Below are 23178 nucleotides of genomic sequence, written 5' to 3' on the forward strand. Positions count from 1 at the left end.
ACTTTGATTTTTTTTTCCCCACTTCATAATACGTAGGCTGTATCTGGATAGACCGCTACATATTCAACTGTTTGTCAAATTTGCATAAATATTTGAGGAATTAGCATAGTGTGAGGAAAGGATGTTCACCATTGGTGCACACATGAGCACAAGCTGTGTCATTCTTTGCTGTGACAGCATGTGAGCAGGAAAACGTGAAAATGGTGGAGCTGATTTTGAAGTTCGGTGGCGGGGTGAACAAAATCTGCATCCAGGGCTGGACAGCGCTTCATGAAGCAGTCTGCCGGAACAACCTGCAAATCTGTGAGATGCTGGTGGAAGCTGGGGCCAAGGTCGGCACCCCCAACATGTACGGCATCACTCCCCTCTTTGTGGCAGCCCAGTGTGGCCGTGTGGAGGCCCTGCGCTTCCTCATCAAAAGTGGTGAGCATCGGGATAAACCAAAAATTCCTCACTATCACAATTCACTTTATTGGCCAGGCCCACTGACATGTACTAGGAATTCATCTTGGCAGTACTGATACATGCATTAAACATAAATGTAAAAAAAAATTAAAAGAAGATTTTCAATTAAAAGTACAATCAGCATCGTTTTTCAGCTTTTGTCGATTGTTTTGGCATATTTCATGAATCAATGCTTTATCAATGCTTAACATTTAGAAGACTGTAAAAGCATTTCTCAAAACAGTTCAGGCACATAGCACAACACTAAAGTTTAGCTGCAAAAGCCTGTAACCTGCCCAAAACAATTAACTCGTGTCTCAAAAGCAAATAATTCCACCAATGAATTAGTCAGTGCCACCAAAATGCTTAAATGTATTGTCAGATTGTCAGGGTATGTTCCTGAGCTGCAAAATTTGGAATGATAGTCGGTTCCCATTTTTCATTGTCACTGACTGATCATTTTTCTTTAGCACACTGATACTAATTCATATCAAAGACACCAGTTTCAACATTGCAAGCCTCTGTATTACAGTCAGGGACGGATTACGGACCGGGCCAGTGGGGGCGCTGCCCAGGGGCCCTTGGGGTGCAGGGGGCCCATGGGGCCCCTAGCCCAAAACAATTTGCAATGCTTATCAACAATGTATTTTCGTTTGTCTATTTTAGAGGGCCTACATTCTTTGATCCTCTGCCTACAAGGGCCCCTGACCCTATAGGGCCTCTGATGGAAACATGGAGGGAGGGCGTTTGGCTGCCAAGGGCCCTTGAATTTTGCCCAGGGGCCCACACAACCCATAATCCGTCCCTGATTACAATATGTAAACTTCACTGGCAAGAGAAAGTACTTGAAAGCACAAGTAACTTCTTCAGATCTCATGACATAGTACAATAGAAAAAAACTGTACTTATACAACAATACTGTATAAACACAAAAACAGTAAAATGGCAATACAAGAACAACAAAATGACAATGTATTGTAGAAACCAAAAACACAGCAATGCTGTATCACTGCAATTTATGGGATATACATATACCTCACCCTTGCGTCAGTAATTGGTTCCAAAAGGAATGACTTAAGTTGAACAATGATTTAAGAAAAACGTCTCAAAAAAGACCAACCTCACTGCGACGCGGTGAAACTCTGAGTTATCAGCACCAAACACCTGGTAGATAAGACAATATTTTTTTATTCATAATTTTTTTTATGTATAATTTTTTTATTTTAATTAATTTAATTTTATACATTACAACATACACTGCTCAAAAAAATTAAAAGAACGCTTATTAATCAGAGTATAGCATCAAGTAAACTAAACTTCTTGGATATTCATCTGGTCAGTTAAGTAGCAGAGGGGGTTGTTAATCAGTTTCAGCTGCTTTGGTGTTACAGTTTTTCTCCATTGGTTTTGCTCATTTCGTGAAACAGAAATTACATTCTTAAAACTATAAGATCATTTGGCCAAACAGTCTTACAGTTCTGCGCAACATTATAGCTCACTAGCAAAAGTTCATATCTTTCCCGAAACTGTTCACACATGCTTCAAAATAGATTCCTTTCCCATATAAAGAGTCAGTACCATCAAAATGTCAAAGATCTTTCTCAATTGCTTTGGCTCATTTGCATTCACTTAGTGCTTTTTGCCAAAATAACCTGGATGGTTCAGCACAGCACCATGGATCACCTGCAAAAGCTCATATCTCTCCCAAAATAGTTTACCCATGTGTCAAAACTAAATTCCTTTCCCATATAAATAGTCAGTGCTCCCAAAATGCATCGTCCCTTTGGCATTGTGCAAGCACTGCAAGTCAAAATGCCTAGATGTTTTGTCACCATGGCAGAGGTCTAGCTAACAGAATACAATTATGTATAAAACTGAAAAAAAAAAGGATTTTACAGTAAGAGCAGCCTCCAACGTTTGACATCACACACACTGCACTCCTACTGCCAAGGAAATTGTAACCATTTTTATTGACACACATAAAGTAACTTCCATACATTAGAGTACATAAAAATGTATACAGTATTCTGTACATGTATGAAATATAAACACAAACAAAAAACAATAAAAATTATATCTAGCCTACAGTAGGGCTTACAGTAAATAAAGTTTCACAACCACAGTAACACTTTCACTGGTTGTTGACGTCACCCTCCCTCTCCTGGCCACCATCCTCATCCTCCTGGCCATCCATGCGCTGCTCTCTGTTTGGCCATAGATTTTCATCCACATCGCAGCGGATATTTTCCCTTGCGATGCAACGAGGGAAGAAACGGCGCGAATGTCTCAACCATCCCCTACACTGATCCCCTGTGATGTCCTCGCACGCAGCATCCATTGCATGGAGCAGGGATCTCTGGTCTTGAGCCTGATGTTCATACACTTTCCACCTCCAAGCGGAAAAAAATTCCTCAATGGGATTGAGGAAAGGAGAGTATGGTGGTAGTAGCTCCATGAGCATCCTTGGATGGGTGGTGAAGCAGGCCCTGATGAGCGGCCCACGGTGGAAATTTACATTGTCCCACACGATCACATAGTGTGGTAGGTGAGGCCCTTCGAGACCTCTCTCATTTTCAGGGACCAGATGTGTATAAAGACGGTCCAAGAAAATGAGGAGCTTTTGAGTGTTATATGGGCCTAAACTGGGGATGTGTGTGGCCACACCATTCTCAGATATGGCAGCACACATTGTTAAATTGCCCCCTCGCTGGCCTGGGACATCCACCATGGCCCGCTGACCAATGATGTTACGGCCACGTCTGCGGCCCTTGGCCAGGTTAAAACCAGCCTCATCAACAAACACGAGGATGTGAGGTGTTTCATTCCCTTCCAATGCCATTATTCTCTACAATAGAGTAAAAAAAATCAAATCAGTCATATAGAGGAGTCATACACAACAGAAATGGAAAATTACATAGGATTGTTCTATATTCTCCTCCACAAGTTCAATATAGCCTGCTACTGGCCACTACTCCAGTGGTTCCAAACCTGGGGTACAGGCCTATGCAGAGGTACTGCAGGGAGTATTTGACACAAAGAGGAGGGAGAAACACTAAGGACAGTTTTCTGTTGCAGTTTTTAGGCAAACATCATATATGATGTTCATGGTATTATGTTCTTGACTAATTTTGACATTTGAACAGACTATTGTGCATATGATGACTTACACGATGAAATCATGCTGACATGTTTTGGAGAGAACAACCATTAGACTGAAAATCAGCTAATCAGTTTAGATCAGCAAGATCTATTTATTTGGAAAATGTGCCAAATGTGGGCTCATTGTGCTAACTGCAGGCTACTTGTACTTAACCATTTGCAAAGATGCACTGAGACACTTGAGACATGTACTAAGGCATTTGCAATTTAATGAAATCAATGAGAAATGCCATTCTGTTGTGAACAATTGCAAGGTGGTTTGGAGATTTGTCCATGTTACTTTGAGAATGTCAGGAATTCCCGTAGCAAAACACGGCGAAGATCGGAAGACAGCGGATATTTAATGTAGCGTGGAAGGTAACCCAGACGCGGAGTGTACACGAAAAGGGTAGGATAACCACGCGATTAATCTAAGAACGCTCCTTAACTAACGAGTAGGAATTCCCACCGGAATCCCCGTTCTATATATACACACAATCAGACTGCTGGAATCAAAGGCTGAAGTACTCACAGTACCGGCGATGGAGGTAGAAGAGGCTTGGGTCATTTAGCAATGACTGAGCGGCGAGAGACTGTGAAGCTCCGCTATTTATCTTCCGGACGATCACCTACTTCCGGGTCCTAGTGGCGATCACCTGACTGGTGCGCATGACAGTACCCCCCCCTCCAGGACCGGCACCCGACGGACCCGGCCGGGAGGACAGCCGCTGGCGGAAATCCCGGACCAAGGAAGGATCCAGAATAAACCGAGCCGGAACCCAAGAGCGGTCCTCAGGGCCGTAACCCTCCCAATCAACGAGGTATTGAGTCCCGCGACCCCGAGGGCGCGCATCGAGGATCCGGCGCACAGTGTAAGCGGGACCACCAGCAATGATACGGGGCGGAGGGGGGGCGGGGGACGGTGGAACCATGGGAGAAGTAACAAAGGGCTTGAGCTGAGAAACATGGAACACTGGATGAACCCGAAGAGTCCCAGGCAGCAGGAGACGATAGGTGACAGGATTAAGACGGTGGGTGATACGGTACGGCCCGATGAAACGGGAGGTGAGTTTCCGTGAGTCGGTGCGGAGGCGAAGGTTCTGGGTGGAAAGCCAGACCTTGTCACCCACATGGAACAACCGACCCGGGGGGTGCCGACGGCGGTGTTGGGCAATGTACTGACGATTAGCCCTCTTGATGGCAAAATGTGCCTGCGTCCAGAGCTTGCGACATCGACGGACTAACTGTTGGGCCGATGGGACATCCATCTCCGGTTCTTGATAGTTGAACATAGGGGGTTGGAAACCGTTGCACACCTCGAACGGACTGAGACCAGTTGCGGCGGAAGTGTGCAGGTTGTGAGACAGTTCAGCCCAAATGAGGTAGCGCGCCCAGGAATGCTGTTTATCCGCAACAAAGCATCTCAGGTAGCGTTCCAGTTGTTGGTTAGTCCGCTCCGTCTGACCGTTGGTTTGAGGGTGGTAACCTGAAGACAGACTGCAAGAGGAGTTGATCATGCGGCAAAAAGCCTTCCAGAACCTGCCGGTGAATTGAGGCCCTCTGTCCGAGACGATGTCCCTGGGGAACCCATGCAAACGGACCACGTGTTCTAAAATCAGTTCAGCGGTAGTTTTAGCCGATGGAAGTCCGGCTAGGGCCACCAAGTGCACCGCCTTGGAGAAACGGTCTACGATAGTGAGAATCGTAGTTTTCCCCTCCGACTCCGGCAGGCCAGTGACAAAGTCCAGGCCGATGTGTGACCAGGGCCGACGAGGAACCGAGAGGGGTTGAAGTCCACCCGGAAACGGTTGATTGTTGGTTTTGGCCCTGGCGCACACCGGACAGGCTCGCACGAATTCTCGGACATCCCGATCCATGGCAGGCCACCAGAAAGCGCGCTGGAGGTACTGAAAGGTTCTTTTGGTACCGGGGTGGCCTGCCAGGGCAGAGGAGTGAGCCCAAGAAAGGACTTCCAGCCGGATGGACGTGGGAACATAGAGCCGGCCGGGTGGAGAATCTGCCGGAGCGGGCTCCGTGGTCTGGGCTTGGCGCACTCTAGTCTCCAGATCCCACTGGAGAGGGGCGACGATTCGAGCGGTGGGCACCACCGGTTCCGGATCCATCCGAGGAGCATCGGCCTCGTGTTGGCGGGAGAGAGCGTCAGCCTTGGTGTTCTTGGACCCCGGCCGATATGAAATGTGGAAGTTGAATTGTTCAAAGAACAGGGCCCATCGTGCCTGTCAAGGGTTGAGCTGTTTGACGTGTTGGATGGTGATGAGATTCTGGTGGTCCGTCCAGACCATGAATGGTTCGCTGCCACCCTGGAGCCAGTGACGCCATTCTTCCAGGGCCCACTTAATGGCCAGCAGTTCACGGTCCCCCACCCCGTAACGCTGCTGAGTGGGGTTGAACTTCCTGGAGAAAAAACTACACGGATGCAGTTTCTGGTCCAGACCCCGCTGAGAGAGGATCGCTCCGACACCTACGTCTGAGGCGTCCACCTCCACCATGAAGGGTTTGGTGGCATCCGGGTGAAGAAGAATAGGGGCAGTAGTAAAAAAGTGACATAGCTTCTGGAATGCGTTGATGGCATCCGGAGTGAGACTGTAAGGATGGGTGGAAGGACGGGTTAGAACGGTGAGAGGCGCAGCAACTGTACTGAAGTCCCGGATAAAACGCCGATAGAAATTGGCGAACCCCAGAAAACACTGCAGCTGCTTAAGTGTCCTGGGTAGGGGCCAATGACGCACAGCTTCCAGCTTCTGGGGATCCATGGCCACACCCTGGGGTGAAATGACAAAACCCAGGAACGTGGTGGAGCGCTGGTGGAAAGCGCATTTCTCCAACTTACAGTACAGCTGATGAGCGAGTAAACGCCTGAGGACCGCCCGAACATGTTGGATGTGCTCTTCTAGGGTATGGGAGTAGATGAGGATGTTGTTGAGGTAGACGAATGCCCAACGATCTAGCATGTCCCGTAGCACATCGTTAGTAAATTGTTGGAAGGCAGCGGGGGCATTGCACAGACCAAAGGGCATCACTAGACTCTCGTAGTGACCAGTGGGAGTGATAAAAGCTGTCTTCCACTCGTCGCCTTCCCTGATGCGCACCAAGTTGTATGCGCTCCGGAGGTCCAACTTGGTGAAGTAGGTAGCACCGGATAGAGCGTCCAGGGCGGTGTTGGTCAGCGGAAGTGGATGACGGTTCTTCACGGTGATGTTGTTGAGCCCCCGATAGTCGACGCAGGGACGGAGACCACCGTCTTTCTTCTTCACGAAGAAGAATCCCGCGGCCGCGGGTGAGGAAGAGGGCCTGATAGTGCCCTGACGGAGAGCGTCAGCAACATATTCCTCCATCGCCTTGGTCTCTATGGGGGAAAGGGAAAAAAGTCTGCCGCGGGGTGGCGTCGCACCTGGTAAGAGGTCTATGGCGAGGTCATAGGGCCGGTGAGGAGGTAATTTAACGGCCCGTTTCTTGCAGAAGACTTTCGCTAGGTCACGGTATGAAGGGGGGATGGCCTCTGGGTCGACATCGGGGACCTCGGACTCAACGACACACACCCCCGCTGTCGTCTGTAGACACAGTTCAGAGCAGGTCGACCCCCACTGAAGAATCCGCTGTTGGGTCCAGGTGATGAGGGGGTCGTGCTGAAAGAGCCAAGGGTGCCCTAGGATGATGGGAGGTGAGTGGATGGATGTGACAAGGAACTGGATACGTTCATGGTGTTGACCGATGCTGAGGGAGATAAATTGAGTCTGGTGAGTAATAGGACTGGTGGTCAGAGGTCGACCATCCACCGCAGTGATCGAAACCGGCTGAGGTAACGCCACCAGCTCCATCCCTAGTTGTTTGACATAGGTTAGATCAATAAAGTTCCCTGCGGCTCCAGAATCAATAAAAGCCGAGGTCTTAACCCGTTTGTGGTCAAACTGGAGGTGTACCGGAACCGTGAGGCGGGAAACCGCCGTAGTAGTGGAGAAAAGATGTAAGGGACCCAGTGAGCTCTTCCCAGGACTCACCGGGTCTGACCATTTCCCGGACGGAGGGGACAGACGGCGCGATGGTGCTTGGGAGAGGCACAGTAGGCACACAGACCTTCCCTATAACGCCTCTCCCTCTCCGCTGTGGTCAGAGAGGCACGCCCTAATTGCATGGGTTCTCCAGCTCCCGGGTGGTCCACGGATCGAGGTGGGGTGATAGCCCCTGCAGATGTTGGGAAAGCAGCTGGTGGATAAGGAGACGATGTGGGTGGCAGGTTACGGGGGATTTGCCTCGGACGCGAGCTCATCCGTTGGTCGATCCGGAGGGCCAGTTGAATGAGACCCTCCAAAGTGGCGGGGAGCTCCCTACCGGCAAGCTCATCCCGAATACGGGGAGCCAACCCCTCATAGTAGGCCGTCCGGAGAGCGGAATCACCCCAGGTGGTTTGCACTGCGAGGGTGCGAAAATCCGCTGTATAACGGCTTACGGGCGAGCCCCCCTGCCGCAGATGGTACAACCTTGAATCGGTCTCCACCTCACTATCCGGATGACAAAACGTAGCACGGAGTTCATAAATGAACTCGGGATAAGAGTGCCCTATGTCGGATCCGGACCGAATAATGGCCGTAGCCCACTCCGCTGCTTGTCCGGTAAGAAGGGAGACGAGAAGTGCAATGCGCTGTCTATCTGTGGAGTATCGGGTAGGTTGGAGCTCAAACACTAAATCTAACGCAGTGAGAAATACATCGCACTTCCTGTCTACCCCATTCCATTTCTCAGGCAGTGAAAGATGGGAGTCAACAACAGGGGAAGAAAGACGAGCCGCCGCCCGCGGTGCGTGCCGCTCGCCAGCCAGCTCCCGAACTGCTTCGCGAAGGCTCGCGACCTCCTGCCGCAGCGCCTCCACCTCGCCGCGAGACGCAGCTTGGATTTCAGTGCTTTGCCGTAATTCCGCGACCTCACGCTGGAGCTGATCGAGCAGTACCGACTGGTTTGCAACGGCGTCGCAGATGGCGGCGAACTCCGCTGGGTTAACCGCACCGGGCTCAGTCATTCTGTCAGGAATTCCCGTAGCAAAACACGGCGAAGATCGGAAGACAGCGGATATTTAATGTAGCATGGAAGGTAACCCAGACGCGGAGTGTACATGAAAAGGGTAGGATAACCACGCGATTAATCTAAGAACGCTCCTTAACTAACGAGTAGGAATTCCCCCCGGAATCCCCGTTCTATATATACACACAATCAGACTGCTGGAATCAAAGGCTGAAGTACTCACAGTACCAGCGATGGAGGTAGAAGAGGCTTGGGTCATTTAGCAATGACTGAGCGGCGAGAGACTGTGAAGCTCCGCTATTTATCTTCCGGACGATCACCTACTTCCAGGTCCTAGTGGCGATCACCTGACTGGTGCGCATGACAGAGAATGTCATTTCTGTTTCAAGAAATGAGCCAAACCAATGGAGAAAAACTGTAATGAAATTAAGAACAGGTGCACTAGAGGGGCAACAATGAGACGACCCCCACAACAGGAATGGTTTAACAGGTGGAGGCCACTGACATTTTTCCCTCCTCATCTTTTCGGATTGTTTTTTCACTAGTTTTCCAATTGGCTACAGTCAGTGTCACTACTGGTAGCATGAGGCGATAACTGGACCATACAGAGGTTGCACAGGTGGTCCAACTCCTCCAGGATGGCGTATCAATACGTGCCATTGCCAGAAGGTTTGCTGTGTCTCCCAGCACAAGGGCATGGAGGATATTCCAGGAGACAAGCAGTTACTCTAGGAGAGATGGACAGGGCCATAGAAGGTCTTTAACCCATCAGCAGGACCGGTATCAGTTCCTTTGTGCAAGGAGGAACAGGATGAGCACTGCCAGAGTCCTACAAAATGACCTCTAGCAGGCCACTGGTGTGAATGTCTCTGACCATACAATCAGAAACAGACTTCATGAGGTTGGCCTGAGGGCCCAATGTCCTCTAGTGGGCCCTGTTCTCACTGCCTGGCACCGTGGAGCTTGATTGGCATTTGCCATAGAATACCAGAATTGGCAGGTCCACCACAAGCGCCCTGTGCTTTTCACAGATGGGAGCAGGTTCAACCTGAGAACATGTGACAGACATGAAAGGGTCTGGAGATGCCGTGGAGAACATTATGCTATTTGTAACATTGTTCAGCATGACCGGTTTGGTGCTGCGTCAGTGATGGTCTGGGGAGGCATATCCATGGAGGGACACACAGACCTCTACAGGCTAGACAACGACACCTTGACTGCCATTAGGTATTGGGATGAAATCCTTGGACCCATTGTCAGACCCTACGCTGGTGCGGTGGCTCCTGGGTTCGTCCTGGTGCACGGCAATGCCCAGTTTCATGTGTGGAGAGTATGCAGGCAGTTCTTGGAGGATGAAGGAATAGATACTATTGACTGGCCCCCATGCTCGCCTGACCTAAACCTAATAGAACACCTCTGGAACATTATGTTTCGGGCCATCTGATGCCGCCAGGTTGTCCAGGAGCTCAGTGATACCCTGGTCCAGATCTGGATGGAGATCCTCCAGGACACCATCTGTTGTCTCATTAGGAGAATGCCCTGGCAAAATGTCAGGTATGCATACAAGCATGTGGTGACCATACAAACTACTGAGTACGATTTTTGAGTTGCTGCAATGAAATTTTGGCAAAATGGATTAGCCTGCTGCATCATTTTTTCACTTCGATTTCTGGGGTGTCTTTGAATTCAGTCCTCTGTAGGTTGATAATTTTCATTTCCATCAAACAATGAGGCATCCTTTCATTCCGAACACATTACTCCGTCCATATCAGCATAGATATCCAGTATGATTTTTTTCCCCCATTGAGATCTGATGTGTTTTCAGAGTTCCTTTATTTTTTTTGAGCAGTGTATTATTTGAGTGATGTCTCATTGAGGGAGATAAGCTGTTTCTGATGAGTTTGCATGCAGTTTGCGCAAGAGTTGCACACTTTGGTTTGACTGCTGATTCTAACCTGATATGAGAGACCTTCTGTGATAAGATCCTGAAGATTACAGAGGGTTGTGTTGGTGTTGCCAGTGTTCCCAGAAGGACGTGTTTCATCTCGCAGGGCACTCTGGATATTATCGAGAGGAGTCGCAGTGCATGACTCAGTAGCTACTCCAGTCTGTACTCACCTTCTGTGGTCTAGTGACCCACATCCTGCTTACAGAGGAATCGAAAAATTACGCACATCTGACTCTGTTCTTCGGAGACTTGCAGTCAGGGCGGGTGATGGAATAAGAACATAAGGACATAAGAAATTTACAAACGAGAGGAGGCCATTTGGCCCATCAAGCTCATTTGGGGAGAACTTAACTAATAGCTCAGAGTTGTTAAAATCTTATCTAGCTCTGATTTAAAGGAACCCAGGGTTTTAGCTTCTGCTACACTAGCAGGAAGACTATTCCATACTCTAACTACACACTGTGTAAAGAAGTGCTTCCTCAAATTTGTTTTAAAATGTTCTCCCACTAATTTCCACTTATGGCCACGAGTTCTAGTATTTAAACTAATATTGAAATAGCTATTTGGCTGAACAGCATCCAGACCCGTTAGAATCTTATAGACCTGGATCATGTCCCCCCTTAGTCTCCTTTGCTCAAGGCTAAACAGATCCAGCTCAGCTAACCTCTCCTCATAAGACATTGCTCAAAGACCAGGAATCATTCTCGTAGCCCTCCGTTTCACCTTTTCTAAGGCAGCAATGTCCTTCTTAAGGTATGGTGACCATAATGCGTAACGGTCCTTACGGATGACACTCTAATGACAATGACCTGCTGGGCCGGCTCCTTTGAGCAGTTATTTAAAGCTGACCCTCCAGCTAGGATGTTGGACATCTCTGGGTCCACAGTTCTTGAAGCTGATCCTCCAATCAGCTGTGAACCACTCAAACTCAGTGAGATTGCACGGGTGGTAAATCATCTTGGGATAGGGAAGGTCGCAGGGATCTGTGGTATCCGGGGTGAACTTCTCCAGGCTGGTGGTAAGGCTGTCCTCTTGGCATTGCAGGCAATCTTTGCATCCATTTGGTAGTCAGGCATCATCCCAACTGACTGGAAAATGGGACTTATAGTCCCTATCTGGAAAGGGAAGGGTGATTGCCTGGATTGTGGCAACTACAGGGGATAACACTGCTTTCAGTGCCGAGTAAGGTCCTTGCTAGGGTCATCCTAAACAGGATGCATGATCACTTCTTTGCCTGTCAGCGACTGGAGCAGTCTGGTTTTACGCCTAAGAAGTCTACCTTTAACTGTATCCTTGCACTTAGGGTCCTCATCGAGCGCATGTATTGGCAGAAGTTCTTTGCAACCTTTGTCGATATTCATAAAGCATTCGACTCAGTTGATCGAGTTGCCCTGTGGGAAGTCCCCCAGGAGTTGCTGGACATCTTAGCTGTCCTGTACACTGGTATTGTGAGTGCTGTGCAGAATGGAGGGAGAACCGCTGCGTTCTTCACAGTTGATTCTGGCGTTCACTAGCGGTGTGTTCTTGCTCCTACTCTATTCAATGCTTGTAGGGACTGTGTGTTGGGCAGGGTTGTGGGGTGTCCGTTAGTGAAGAAAGATTTACTGATCTTGACTTTGCCGACGATGCTCTGATCTTAGCGGAGTCAATGGAGGCTCTGATCGGGGCTCTCGAGAGACTGAGTGAGGAGTCTGAGTGTCTGGGATTGCGGGTGTCCTGGAAAAAGACCAAGATCCAGGCATTTAATGACTTTTTAGGCACAGATATTAGTAGTGTATCTGTCTGTGGGGAGAATGTCGACCTAGTTGAGAGATTTACCTGCCTTGGCAGCGACATTCATGTCTCTGGTGACTCTTCCTGTCTTTGCAAGAGTCCTGGTGCTCCCTGTCTTGCTGTATAGCTGTGAGACATGGATGCTATCCAGTGAGCTGAGATGAAGACTGGACTCCTTCGGTACTATGTCCCTTTGGAGATTCCTTGGGTACCGCTGGTTTGACTTTGTGTCGAATGAGCGGTTGCTAGAGGAGTCCCGAAAGAGGCACATTACCTGCTTTGTGAGGGAGTGTCAGTTACAGCCCTACGGCTATATGGCGCACTTCCTTGAGGGTGATCTGGCTCGCAGGATCCTCATTGCTGAGGACCCAAGCGGCTGGACCAGGCGAAGGGGACGCCCACGTAACACCTGGCTGCAGCAGATGGATGGCGATTAATAATGACAATTGTATGAAGCCGTTTGCATATGTATGTAATAAATCATTTGGAAATTTGTTTCATAGAATCAGAAATGATGTTCTTGTGTGGAAATTACACTTGTTGTTAATTGTCAAATGTTAATTGTCATTTGAGAAATGCTCCAAAACAATCAAGAAAAACAGTAAGTCAGGGGTGGCCAATCTTATCCGCAAAGGGCCGGTTTGTATGCAGGTTTTTGGGATAACCTGTAGGTCAGCTGTTCAAACCCAGGTGTGAGGATGCTTCAGCCAATCAGTCCTCTAATTAGTAATATGATTAGGGAGTTGCAGCGAAAACCCGCATACACAGCAGACCTTTGTGGATAAGATTGGCCACCCCTGCAGTAAGTGGTGTGTTGATTTGGTTTTCCTTATCGGAAAACATTTGCCAGAAGGTCATAATTGGGATAGATGATGCCCTGGGTGAGCAATATTATGTGTTGGCTTGGAACCAGCAAGTAGGCCCCATGTAACATAGCCACTCTCTTGTTTATTGCAGGTGCAGATGTGAACAGCCAGGCAGCTGATGGAGCCACAGCTCTCTATGAGGCTAGCAAGAACGGCCATGACGATATAGTGAAGATCCTGCTGTCTCAAAATGCTGATGCAAATATAGCAGCCAAGGGGGGGCTACTTCCACTGCATATTGCGGCTCAGCGTGGGAATGATAGGTAGGTACTGCCTGAGGCTTTATATAGCTGCTTGTGAAGTATGTGTATATAATGTAGGAAGTACTTATTTGTTTACACAATCATTTATTATTAAATACAAAGAACCGGGTCTGCACTGTAGTATGATGGTGAATTTGTAATATTGTGGGTCTATTTTTCCTCCAAAAATCCAGGGAAGCAAAAATGGTTTATTGACTACAGAATCAAGCTTTTTCCATTATCATCCCAGTTCCCTGACCTAAATTCCATTCAACATCTCTGTTGAGGTGTTGAGCAACTGAGCAATGGTCTCAAATTCCTTGCTCTGTGCAAATATATGAAATACAGTACTGTGCAAAAGTCTTAGTCAAAGAAAATGCTAAAAGCTATTTATCCGGGTAGTAAGTGTATTTAATTGTATATTTGTGGAGAAGAAAATACAACTTAACATCAGCTTCCAAACCTCTCCTTAGGGGCACCCCAGACCGTCCTTGAATGAATGGAGTGTGAGGGGATCTAATACATCAGTGTTTTAACTTGACCACTAGCATACATTGTATAGCTAATCAATATCTCATTGGTTTTTTTTTTAAACATAATTAATGAATTAAGTGAGCTGCTGGTGAAATTTCATAAATACATGGAATAGCTAAAGTGCCCCTGAGGAGGGGTCTGGGACCTGAAGCGGTGTTCATCTAGCCATCCAACTAGATATCAGCAGGGCCGTGCAGAGACGTTTAAAGGGGCGGGTGCTCAAAGTTAAAAAAGATAGAACAGGCTGAATAACAACAACTCACATTCATGACGAATCTAATATGGAATTATGTGGATATCCATATTAGATCGTTTTTAGTGAAATAAAAGCCCTCCAGAAAAGAAGGGAAAAGTCCTGTAACTTACTTTAAAACAAAACATGTTCCCTAAAACGGTGGAAAGAGCTACAGACCCCCTTGTAACACCCTTACCCAGTTAGCTAGCAGTTAATGACCACCATTACTTGTGCAGTTCATAAAAGGACAGGTAATGTTTGTCGCGCTGTTGCACAAACAGCACGCTCATTTATTTCAATTCATTTGTTGTTATAGACTATAGTGTGCGCTGTACACCCTATTTACTGTTTTGTTGCAGTCTGCACCTTCCAATTAATTTGCCTGCTTCTCCTCCAGCTCCGCACCACCCAGCCTGCAGAAAATGCGCGTGCACTTTGCGAGCTTGTACCCGTCTCGTAACGAGTGCGCTCTGCCCTCAAGGGCGAGCATTGGTTAATGGCAGTCATGTGACTGATGCAAGCCAGATCCTTTTATTTAGCAAAATTGAGATTAATAGTTACATTTTATTGTTGAGGGGCAAAGACAGGGCTCCATACGCACATACACATTAAAAAAAAACAAAAAAAAAAAACAACAACAACAACAAAAAAAAAACCCAAGAAAAGGGCACTTGAGGCATCCTGGAGGAAAGGGGTGGGTGCTCAAGCACCCTCCGCCCCCCCCCCCCCTCTGCACGTGGATATCAGTCATTTTTTGGAGAACAGAAGAAATTCTTACTAGTTTTTCTTGTGTTACTCTTAATTTCCATATGTTCTAATGCTATATACACACACACACACACATATATATACTGTATGGGTGTGTGGATTATGTTTACATTACATTGTGGGGACCAAATGATCCCCACAATGTAATAAAAACCTGTTATTTTGAAGTTGTGGGGACCATTTTTCAGGTCCCCACAAAGATCTGTGACTGCAATCAAAAAAGCAAAAATGCAAGAAGTCTCATATTTTGTTTAATTACTTATGGTTCAGGTTAGGGCTGGGTAGGGGTTAAGGTTGTCATAGTTAGCATTAGCATTATTCCCATAGAAATTAATGAGTGGTCCCCATAAAGATATGTTTACCCGACATATGTGTGTGTGTGTGTGTGTGTGTGTGCGTAAAATATTTTTTTGAAAAAAAAAAATAAATTTGAAACTTTTTTTTGCGTAAAAAAGGTTTTTTTCTGAAATTAATTTACTTCATTGGGATCAAGTTGGGTTTCTCCAAATTTATCTGTGAGATTAAGCTAGTTGACCACAAATGCATTATTAATCTCTTATCTTTGGTTTCAGCAAGGGTGTTTTAGAGTGCACTGAACTGATGTATGTTATCATCAGCAACAACACTGGCATATCTCCATAGCTCATTCTCCCTTGCATATCCTTTTCCTGAGGTCAGGAATTTTTGTTGAAGAATTTAATGACTGTGGAAGAATTGCCACAGTTTAAACCTACAATGATAAAAAAAAAACATAATACTGTTCTATTTTTAATACTGAAGTGCAATATTCAAACCCATTTATATTCAGTTTAATATTAAATTTTGAAACCCTGTATATTTTCAAAAGAAAAAGGGCAGAAGTTACTTCTCGATGCTTTTGTGGCACCAGGTTTTCACATGTCAAACTGAGAACTGAGCAATGCTTTATATTTAAAATTCTACGTGATTATATCTGAATTATACATTGCACTGAATGTGCGCAACATAATATTGCGTTGGGCCTTGTTTTGCACTCTAGACTGCCTTAATATCTTGGGGATGGGCACAGCTGTGTCCCAGGGGAATGCTGCCCTAGGCAGACTCTAATGTTTCCCACAGCCGTGTTGTGTTGCTTGAATGTTATTTGGGTGGGTGGGGGGTGGGGGTGGGGGGGATAGTACAGATATTCTGTTCATTGTCATCTATGGGCATACTTTGTTAAAATGCAATTTTTTCCTGCTCAGACACACAATACATGTCTCAGTTGTTTCTGGCCTTAGAAACCTTTTAAGGCATGGAAATACCTTATACTTTTAAACACAGTATATATTTTCAGTTTTTTAGCAGCTTAAAAAGGTCTTTTTATACAAATGAGTGTTTAGTCAATAAATCCATAGCTTGGTAATAATGAGTATTATGACATTCTGGGGATTTTGACATGCAACTTTATTACCACCAGTAATAACCTGATGTCACTTTTTGTCACTTCTGTGTTGGTACAAAGAGTGTATTCAGTGTCCACAGAGGCACAGCTAGACACCACTATATTAAGTGTCTTGGAAAATTCATAGCACCACCCGACAGCTGTAAGCAGCACAGCTTGTAATGGTGTAACATCTGCTTTGTTCTCCCGCATTGCTTTTGCAGAGAAAAGTTGCTGAACTATGCATCATATTCCTACTGTTGCGAATTGTCAGTTAAGTAAGTCACCAAAGCCTGCAGTGGTGCTGCGAGCTCTCCCGTAACTTACGGAATTAACTCAAGCTTAGCGTAGCTGTTGTCTGCACTTAAACCTTTACTGATCTCCTAACCACTCATTCATATCAGTATGCACTTTAGTTTGCTTTTATTCTGGAAAACTGATTAATTAAAATATTCATATTTTATTTCATATTTATCTTATGTACTTATATTGATGTAAATAAATATAGCTTGGTTTGATAATCTCATTTAATCTGAGACACAACATGAAAAATGTTCAATGTTGAATATTAGGACCATATTTAGTATAATAATTCTCAAATGAATAAAGTAAATGAGTAGCCATATTGTTAGTATGGGGCAGTAGAGTATGCTTGGATCTTGCTTAGGACTTGACATTATTGGTTCCCATAATTCTGACTCCCGTCTCTCCTCCATGCAGAATTGTGTCCATGCTGATTCCGGCTACTAGCAAGGCCCGGGTGCGGCGTAGTGGGATCAGTCCCCTTCACCTGGCTGCAGAACGTAACAAGAATGAGGTCCTGGAGACTCTCATAGAGGCAGGCTTTGATGTCAACGCCATGTTGTCCCCTGACCGCTCCAAGATGTACGAGGACCGCCGCAGCACCGCCCTCTATTTTGCTATCTGCAACAACAACACTGAAGCTGCCACTATGCTCCTAGAAGCTGGTGCCAACCCTAACCTGGACACGTTTAACCCCCTGCTGATCGCCGTGCGTCAGGGCTGCATACGGACAGTCACTTTGCTGGTAGAGCATGGGGCCAATGTCAATGCCTACATCCCCACCCACCCCACCCCCTTCCCCGCTGCCATTATGTTCTGCATGAAGTACCTGACCCTGCTCAAGTACCTGCTGGATAATGGGTGCGATGCCCAGTCCTGCTTCCAGTGTGAGTACGGCAGTGGTCCACATCCTCCGATCGAGACCTTACACAGACCCAGGGATGACATACGCTACAATGTTGATGTGCAGGACTACATTCCAGTGCAGGTAGGATCGACATCTTAGATAACATGTTGTGAAATGAGCGTTCAGCACTATGATCAGACCAAGTGTAAGATATACTTATTGCACATGTTGGTAACTTGATCAGAAAAAAAATTACATGCATGTTTTCCCTTTATCAAGTCAAGTGGATTTTATTGTGATAACACATACTGTAGTACTGTGATACAAAATTTAGTTCCCCAAGACCAATGTGCAACATAGAACAAAACAAGGGCTACACATATAAGTAGGGCACTATAAGTTGAAGGAGCTGCTGCAGCAGGCAGCACCTGAGCATGGTGCTATTTTATTAAATAAATCAGACACTCCTCACTTACTGACAGCTTCATTCCTATGACTAGATCATTAAGTGAATTGGTTGATAAGGGAAGAGCTGTCCTTATTGATATTTCAAGCACACTGTACTGGTAGTGGTAGTGCCAACCCTCTTTAAATGTTGTTTTAATGTCACCTTTGCACCATTTATAACATCTCTAAATCTTCATACATTAGTGTATTGCATACTGTAATAAACACTGTTCTGGCTACATGTTTTATCCGTTTGTGACAGTTGAAAATCTATGAGTGAAACTATAGTAAAACACAGAAAAGACTTAGGAGATCTATGGAGCCCCGGAAGGGACCTGTGCAAAAAAATAAAATGCTCTTACTTTGGCGTGCACACACCAAAGTAAGAACATTTTATTTTTTTGGCATCTCTTTTTTATGCGATCTTTTATCTCACAACAAGCTGGCCAATAAGTGATAATGTTAATCGTCAATGGAATCATAAATACAGTGAGGGAAATAATTATTTGACCCCCTGCTGAATTCTTAAATTGACCCATTAATAAAGAAATGAGAAGTCTATAACTTCACTGGTAGGTTTATTTTAACAGCAAAAGATAGAAAAACAAGCCAGAAAAATAATTATGTAACAGTTACAAACCAATTTGTCATTTATCTAGGGAAATAATTATTTGATCCCTTGGAACACATGCTTTAGTACTTGGTGGAGTAACCATTGTTGGCAAGCACAACTGTCAGATGTTTCTTGTAGTTGGTCACCAGGTTTACACACAGCTCAGCAGGAATTTTCATCCACTGTTCTTTGAGGATCTCCAAATCTTTAAGGTTTTTAGACTGTCACTTGGATACACGAAGCTTGAGTTCCCTCCATAGGTTTTCTATGGGATTAAGGTCCGGAGACTGGCTAGGGCACTCCATGACCTTATTCTGCTTCTTCTTGAAGCAGCTTAGGGTTGTTGTCTTGCTGGAAGACCCACCCACAATACATTTTCAGTGCTCTAGCTGAAGGAAGGAGGTTCTCTTCCAAGATTTAATGCTACGTGGCCGTCCTGGACCCTTGGCAGAAAAACACCCCCAAAGCATAATGCTTCCACCTCTGTGTTTGACAGTAGGTATGATGTTCCTGGGGTTACAGTCAGCATTCTTTTCCCTCCAAACACAGTGAGTAGAGTTGATGCCAAACAGCTTGATTTTGGTCTCATCTGACCACATCACATCATCTGACCACTTCCAAGCCTCATTGGAATTATTCCGGTGTTCACTGGCATACCTCCGATGGATCTGAACATGGGCCCTCATGAACAGGGGTACTTTGTGAGCACTGCAGGATTTCAAACTATAACTGCATACTGTGTTACCAATGGTTTTTTTGGCAACATGAGGTCCCTGCGGCTTTGTGATCATTAACGAGCTCCTCCTATGTAGTTCTGGGGTTAGCCTTCACTGTTCTTAAGGTCATTGATGCCGCCCAAGACTAAATCTTTCTTGGGGCCCAAGATCCAGGGTGATTGACAGTTATTCTGTCTTTCTTCCATTTGCAAATAATTCCACCAACAGTTGTCACTTTCTCACCAAGCTGCTTGCTGATGGTCATGTAGCCCATTCCACCTTTGTCAAGGTCAACAATCTTGTCTCTGACATCCTTAGACAGCTCTCTGGAGTCTCTCATGGTGATAGGATTGAAGATCTAGAAAGGTTAGTGACTAAAAAATACTTTTTAAACAAAGTAATGCCATTAAATGTGAATACTGGTATCTGTTAATACTTAATTAAGTACTACTTCTGTAGCCTCCTCCACAGTTGGGCCTCACGTCACCTGCCCTAGTATTTAAGAGTTCTGTGCTTCATCTAGCCCAGCTGCGTCCCTTTAAGGATCACTTTCAGCCAGGGTATCAGTTTAGCCCCCAACAGTACCCCTCAGGCATCCCAAGGCCGCAGCCACCACCGTTATAGCCTTCCAGCCACCACCTCGTGCCTGAATCAGCTTACCGTGGGCCACGTCCACTGATCCCTAACCTTACAACCCAGGATCCCAGTGAGTTTGCCCGTCTTAAGACTGCCCTGGAAAACCTTCTACCAATAGATGGAACAGTGCTATTTAAGTACCAGGTTTTAGCTGACCATTTAAAACTGGAGGAGGCAGAGTTGGTGGCCGATGATCTCCATTCCACCACTCCTTACAATGACACTATGATCGCTCTAAATGACAAGTTTGGTCAACCGCATCAGATGGCGCTAAAGAAAATTGCTTCTGTGATGCACTCTTGACGTCAGACGTGGAGATGCAGCTGCCTTCGAGAGGTTTGCGCTCCAGATCCAGTCACTGGTGGGAATGCTGAAGACTTTAGGCCCGGAGGGAGAGCCTGAGCTGCAGTGTCGCTCATATGTGGCCCGCCTTCTCAGCAAATTACCACCTGAGCAGAAAGCAGAGTTCCAGCATTGTATGTTCAGGCATTTTGGAATGGACTACACCTTGACTGACCTTTCAGATTGGCTGAAGTATGAGTCGTGGTGTCAAGATGTTGATGGACAGATACCCTCCAAGGGGACCAAGATAGACCTGTGTTTAAGGGTGACAGACACAAAAAAAGCGGCTTGTCAGTCCTCCATGGGACTAAAGACAGCCTCAGTAAGGAAGAACCCCCGACTCAAAGCAGCCTTGTTAAGAGGAACCAAAGCAAACTATACTGTGTGTTCTGTGACAAGTCGGAGCATCACCTCAGTCAGTGCACGAAGATCTCCAAGTTAACTAAAGACCAGTTAACCATGTGGATAAGGACAAATAGAAGATGGCGCTGCGCACGGTCCCACCAGGCAACACAATGTGACCTCAAGAAACCTTGCGGTTTGTGTTAAGGAAGGCATCTACAGGTTTTACATGAGGTCAACATCAGGGCCTCAAAGGGAGCAGTGAAGCCTATTGTGGAGGGGGACCGGGCAGAGGTTTCGCCAACGGAAGTGCTCTACCTGGATAGGCTAACTGAAGACAGTCACGTGTTACTGAAAGTCGCCAGAGTCCTCATCCACAGTGGTAATCAAATGCTGGATGCGTATGCAATGCTAGACGATGGATCAGAGAGGACAATGTTGCTACCTGCTGCTGCCCAGAGACTTGGGCTTCGAGGGACACCTGAAGATCTCCCACCTCAGTGTCCTTCTCCATCTCTCCATTCGCAAGACCAAAGATTAGTTTCTCCATTACAGGAGCTTTCACAGCAACCCACATTAATTTATCAGAGCATACCTACCCCATGGAGCTGCTTCAGAAGAAGTACAGACACCTGACTGGCCTGCCAATAAGGTCATTCAAGAATGTCAGACCATTACTGCTGATTAGGAGTGACCATCCACACCTCATAACCCCTATTGAACCTGTTAGGCTAGGCTCACCAGGTGGGCCAGCAGCTATCCGTACCCGACTAGGATGGACACTCCAAGGCCCTGCAAAGCTGGTCCGTCAGCTCATCCAGCCACAACAGTGTCTCATGACCTCCGTGGCCCCCCAAGTGAACGAGCTGATGAAACACATAGAGAGATTATGGCAGCTAGACACCATTCCATTTAGAAGCGAGAAGTTAGTGACCCGCTCCAAGCAGGATCATGAAGCCATCATCATCCTTGAATCCAAGACCACCCGTGTAGAAGTGAATGGTATACTCTGATACGCAACTCTGCTCCGGCGGAAGAACATGCCCTGCCTCCAAACACACATGTAAGCTGTTATGCCAAGCCCGAGAAGCACAGATTGACTCAGTAGGGACCCTAAGAAAGCCACCGCTTACAATGAAGAAATGGAGAAGCTCATAAAGGCAGGATCAGTGTTGAAGGGTGACCCAATGACGTTAGGAGAAGAGGGGGAATCATGGTATATACCCCACCACATGGTTAGCCACAATGGTAAGAATCGGCTTGTATTTAACTGCTCTTGCCAGTATCGAGGGCAGAGTTTGAATGAGTACCTGCTGCCGGGTCCAACATTGGGAGCATCACTTCTTGGAGTCCTTTTGTGCTTCCGCGAGCATGCAGTGGCTGTCAGATGAGATATCAAGAGCATGTTCCATCAGGTCTGCCTGATACCTGAGGACTGCTGCCTCCTGCGGTTTGTGTGGCGCAATCTGCATCAACATGAACCTCCAGAAGTATATGAATGGCGAGTGTTGCCCTTTAGCACAACGTGTAGCCCTCGCTGTGCAGTGTTTGCCCTACAGCACCATGTAGCTAACCACAGCATTCCAGATGAAGAGGTGAAGCGCTCCGTTGCGCGATGTTTCTATGTTGATAGTTGCCTACAAAGCCTACCCACCATTGAGGAAGCCAGGCAGTTAGTGGATAAGCTTCGAGCACTCCTGTTGTCAGCAGGGGTTGAACTGCATCAGTGGGCTAGCAATGAGCCAGTGAACTGCATCAGTGGGCTAGCAATGAGCCAGCCGTCATAAGCCACCTTCCTGAAGAAATGAGGTCAGACACAGTTGAGCTCTGGCTGGCTCAAGATCGATCAGAAGCTCCAGAGTCAACCTTAGGGCTTAGCTGGCACTTTCAGACCGACCTCCTCGGTTACAAGTATCGTCATGTGGATTATGGGGCCCTGACCATGCAGAATATTTATAAAGTCCTAGCCAGCCATTACTATCTTTTAGGGTTCATTCTACCTTACACCACCTGGGCTAAACTGCTAGTCAGATGTCTATGGGACAAGCAGATGGGTTGAGATAAACCCCTGCTACTGCAAGACCTCCTGCAGCAGTGGAAGGATTGAGAGGAAGAGCTTCAAGTCCTGGCCTAAGTCCTCCTTCCTCGACTGTACTTACCAAAGGACATATCCCCACTGAACACTAGCAGAGAGATGCACATCTTCTGTGATGCGTCTGAGCAGGCTTACGGTACGGTGGCTTATCTGCGAACATTGGGCCGTGATGGTGGTGTGCACCTAGCATTCCTTTTGGCACACTCCAGGGTTGCCCCTAAGCGGCTACATTCCATGCCTTGGTTAGAACTCTGTGCCGCACTCATCGGAGCTCAACTCTCAAAATTACTCGAGAAGGAGCTTACCTTAGAAGTTACCTGGACTATCCTGTGGTCAGATTCCACCACGATGTTGACTTGGCTGAAAACCGAGTCATGTCGTTTTAAGGTTTTCATTGGCACGTGTGTGGCGGAAATACAGGACCTCACCGAGCAGTCTACCTGGCGATAT

The 23178-nt window shown here is 46.6% G+C and overlaps 1 protein-coding gene across 4 annotated transcripts in view; it reads left to right on the forward strand.

Moving 5' to 3' along the window:
* LOC140587412 (ankyrin repeat and SOCS box protein 2-like) overlaps positions 1-23156 on the forward strand; it is a 29426-nt gene extending 6270 nt beyond the window's left edge. For all 4 annotated transcript variants that reach the window (XM_072708689.1, XM_072708687.1, XM_072708686.1 and 1 more), the window contains 4 exons: positions 178-423; positions 13298-13469; positions 16612-16665; positions 17108-23156. In XM_072708689.1, coding sequence (XP_072564790.1) covers positions 178-423; positions 13298-13469; positions 16612-16665; positions 17108-17696 — 1061 coding nt within the window. In that variant the 3' untranslated portion in view covers positions 17697-23156. The remainder of the gene's footprint in view (positions 1-177; positions 424-13297; positions 13470-16611; positions 16666-17107) is intronic.
* The last annotated feature ends 22 nt before the right edge of the window (positions 23157-23178 follow it).

Source organism: Paramormyrops kingsleyae, unplaced genomic scaffold, assembly GCF_048594095.1.
Source record: "Paramormyrops kingsleyae isolate MSU_618 unplaced genomic scaffold, PKINGS_0.4 ups224, whole genome shotgun sequence".
NCBI classification, from domain to species: Eukaryota; Metazoa; Chordata; class Actinopteri; order Osteoglossiformes; family Mormyridae; genus Paramormyrops; species Paramormyrops kingsleyae.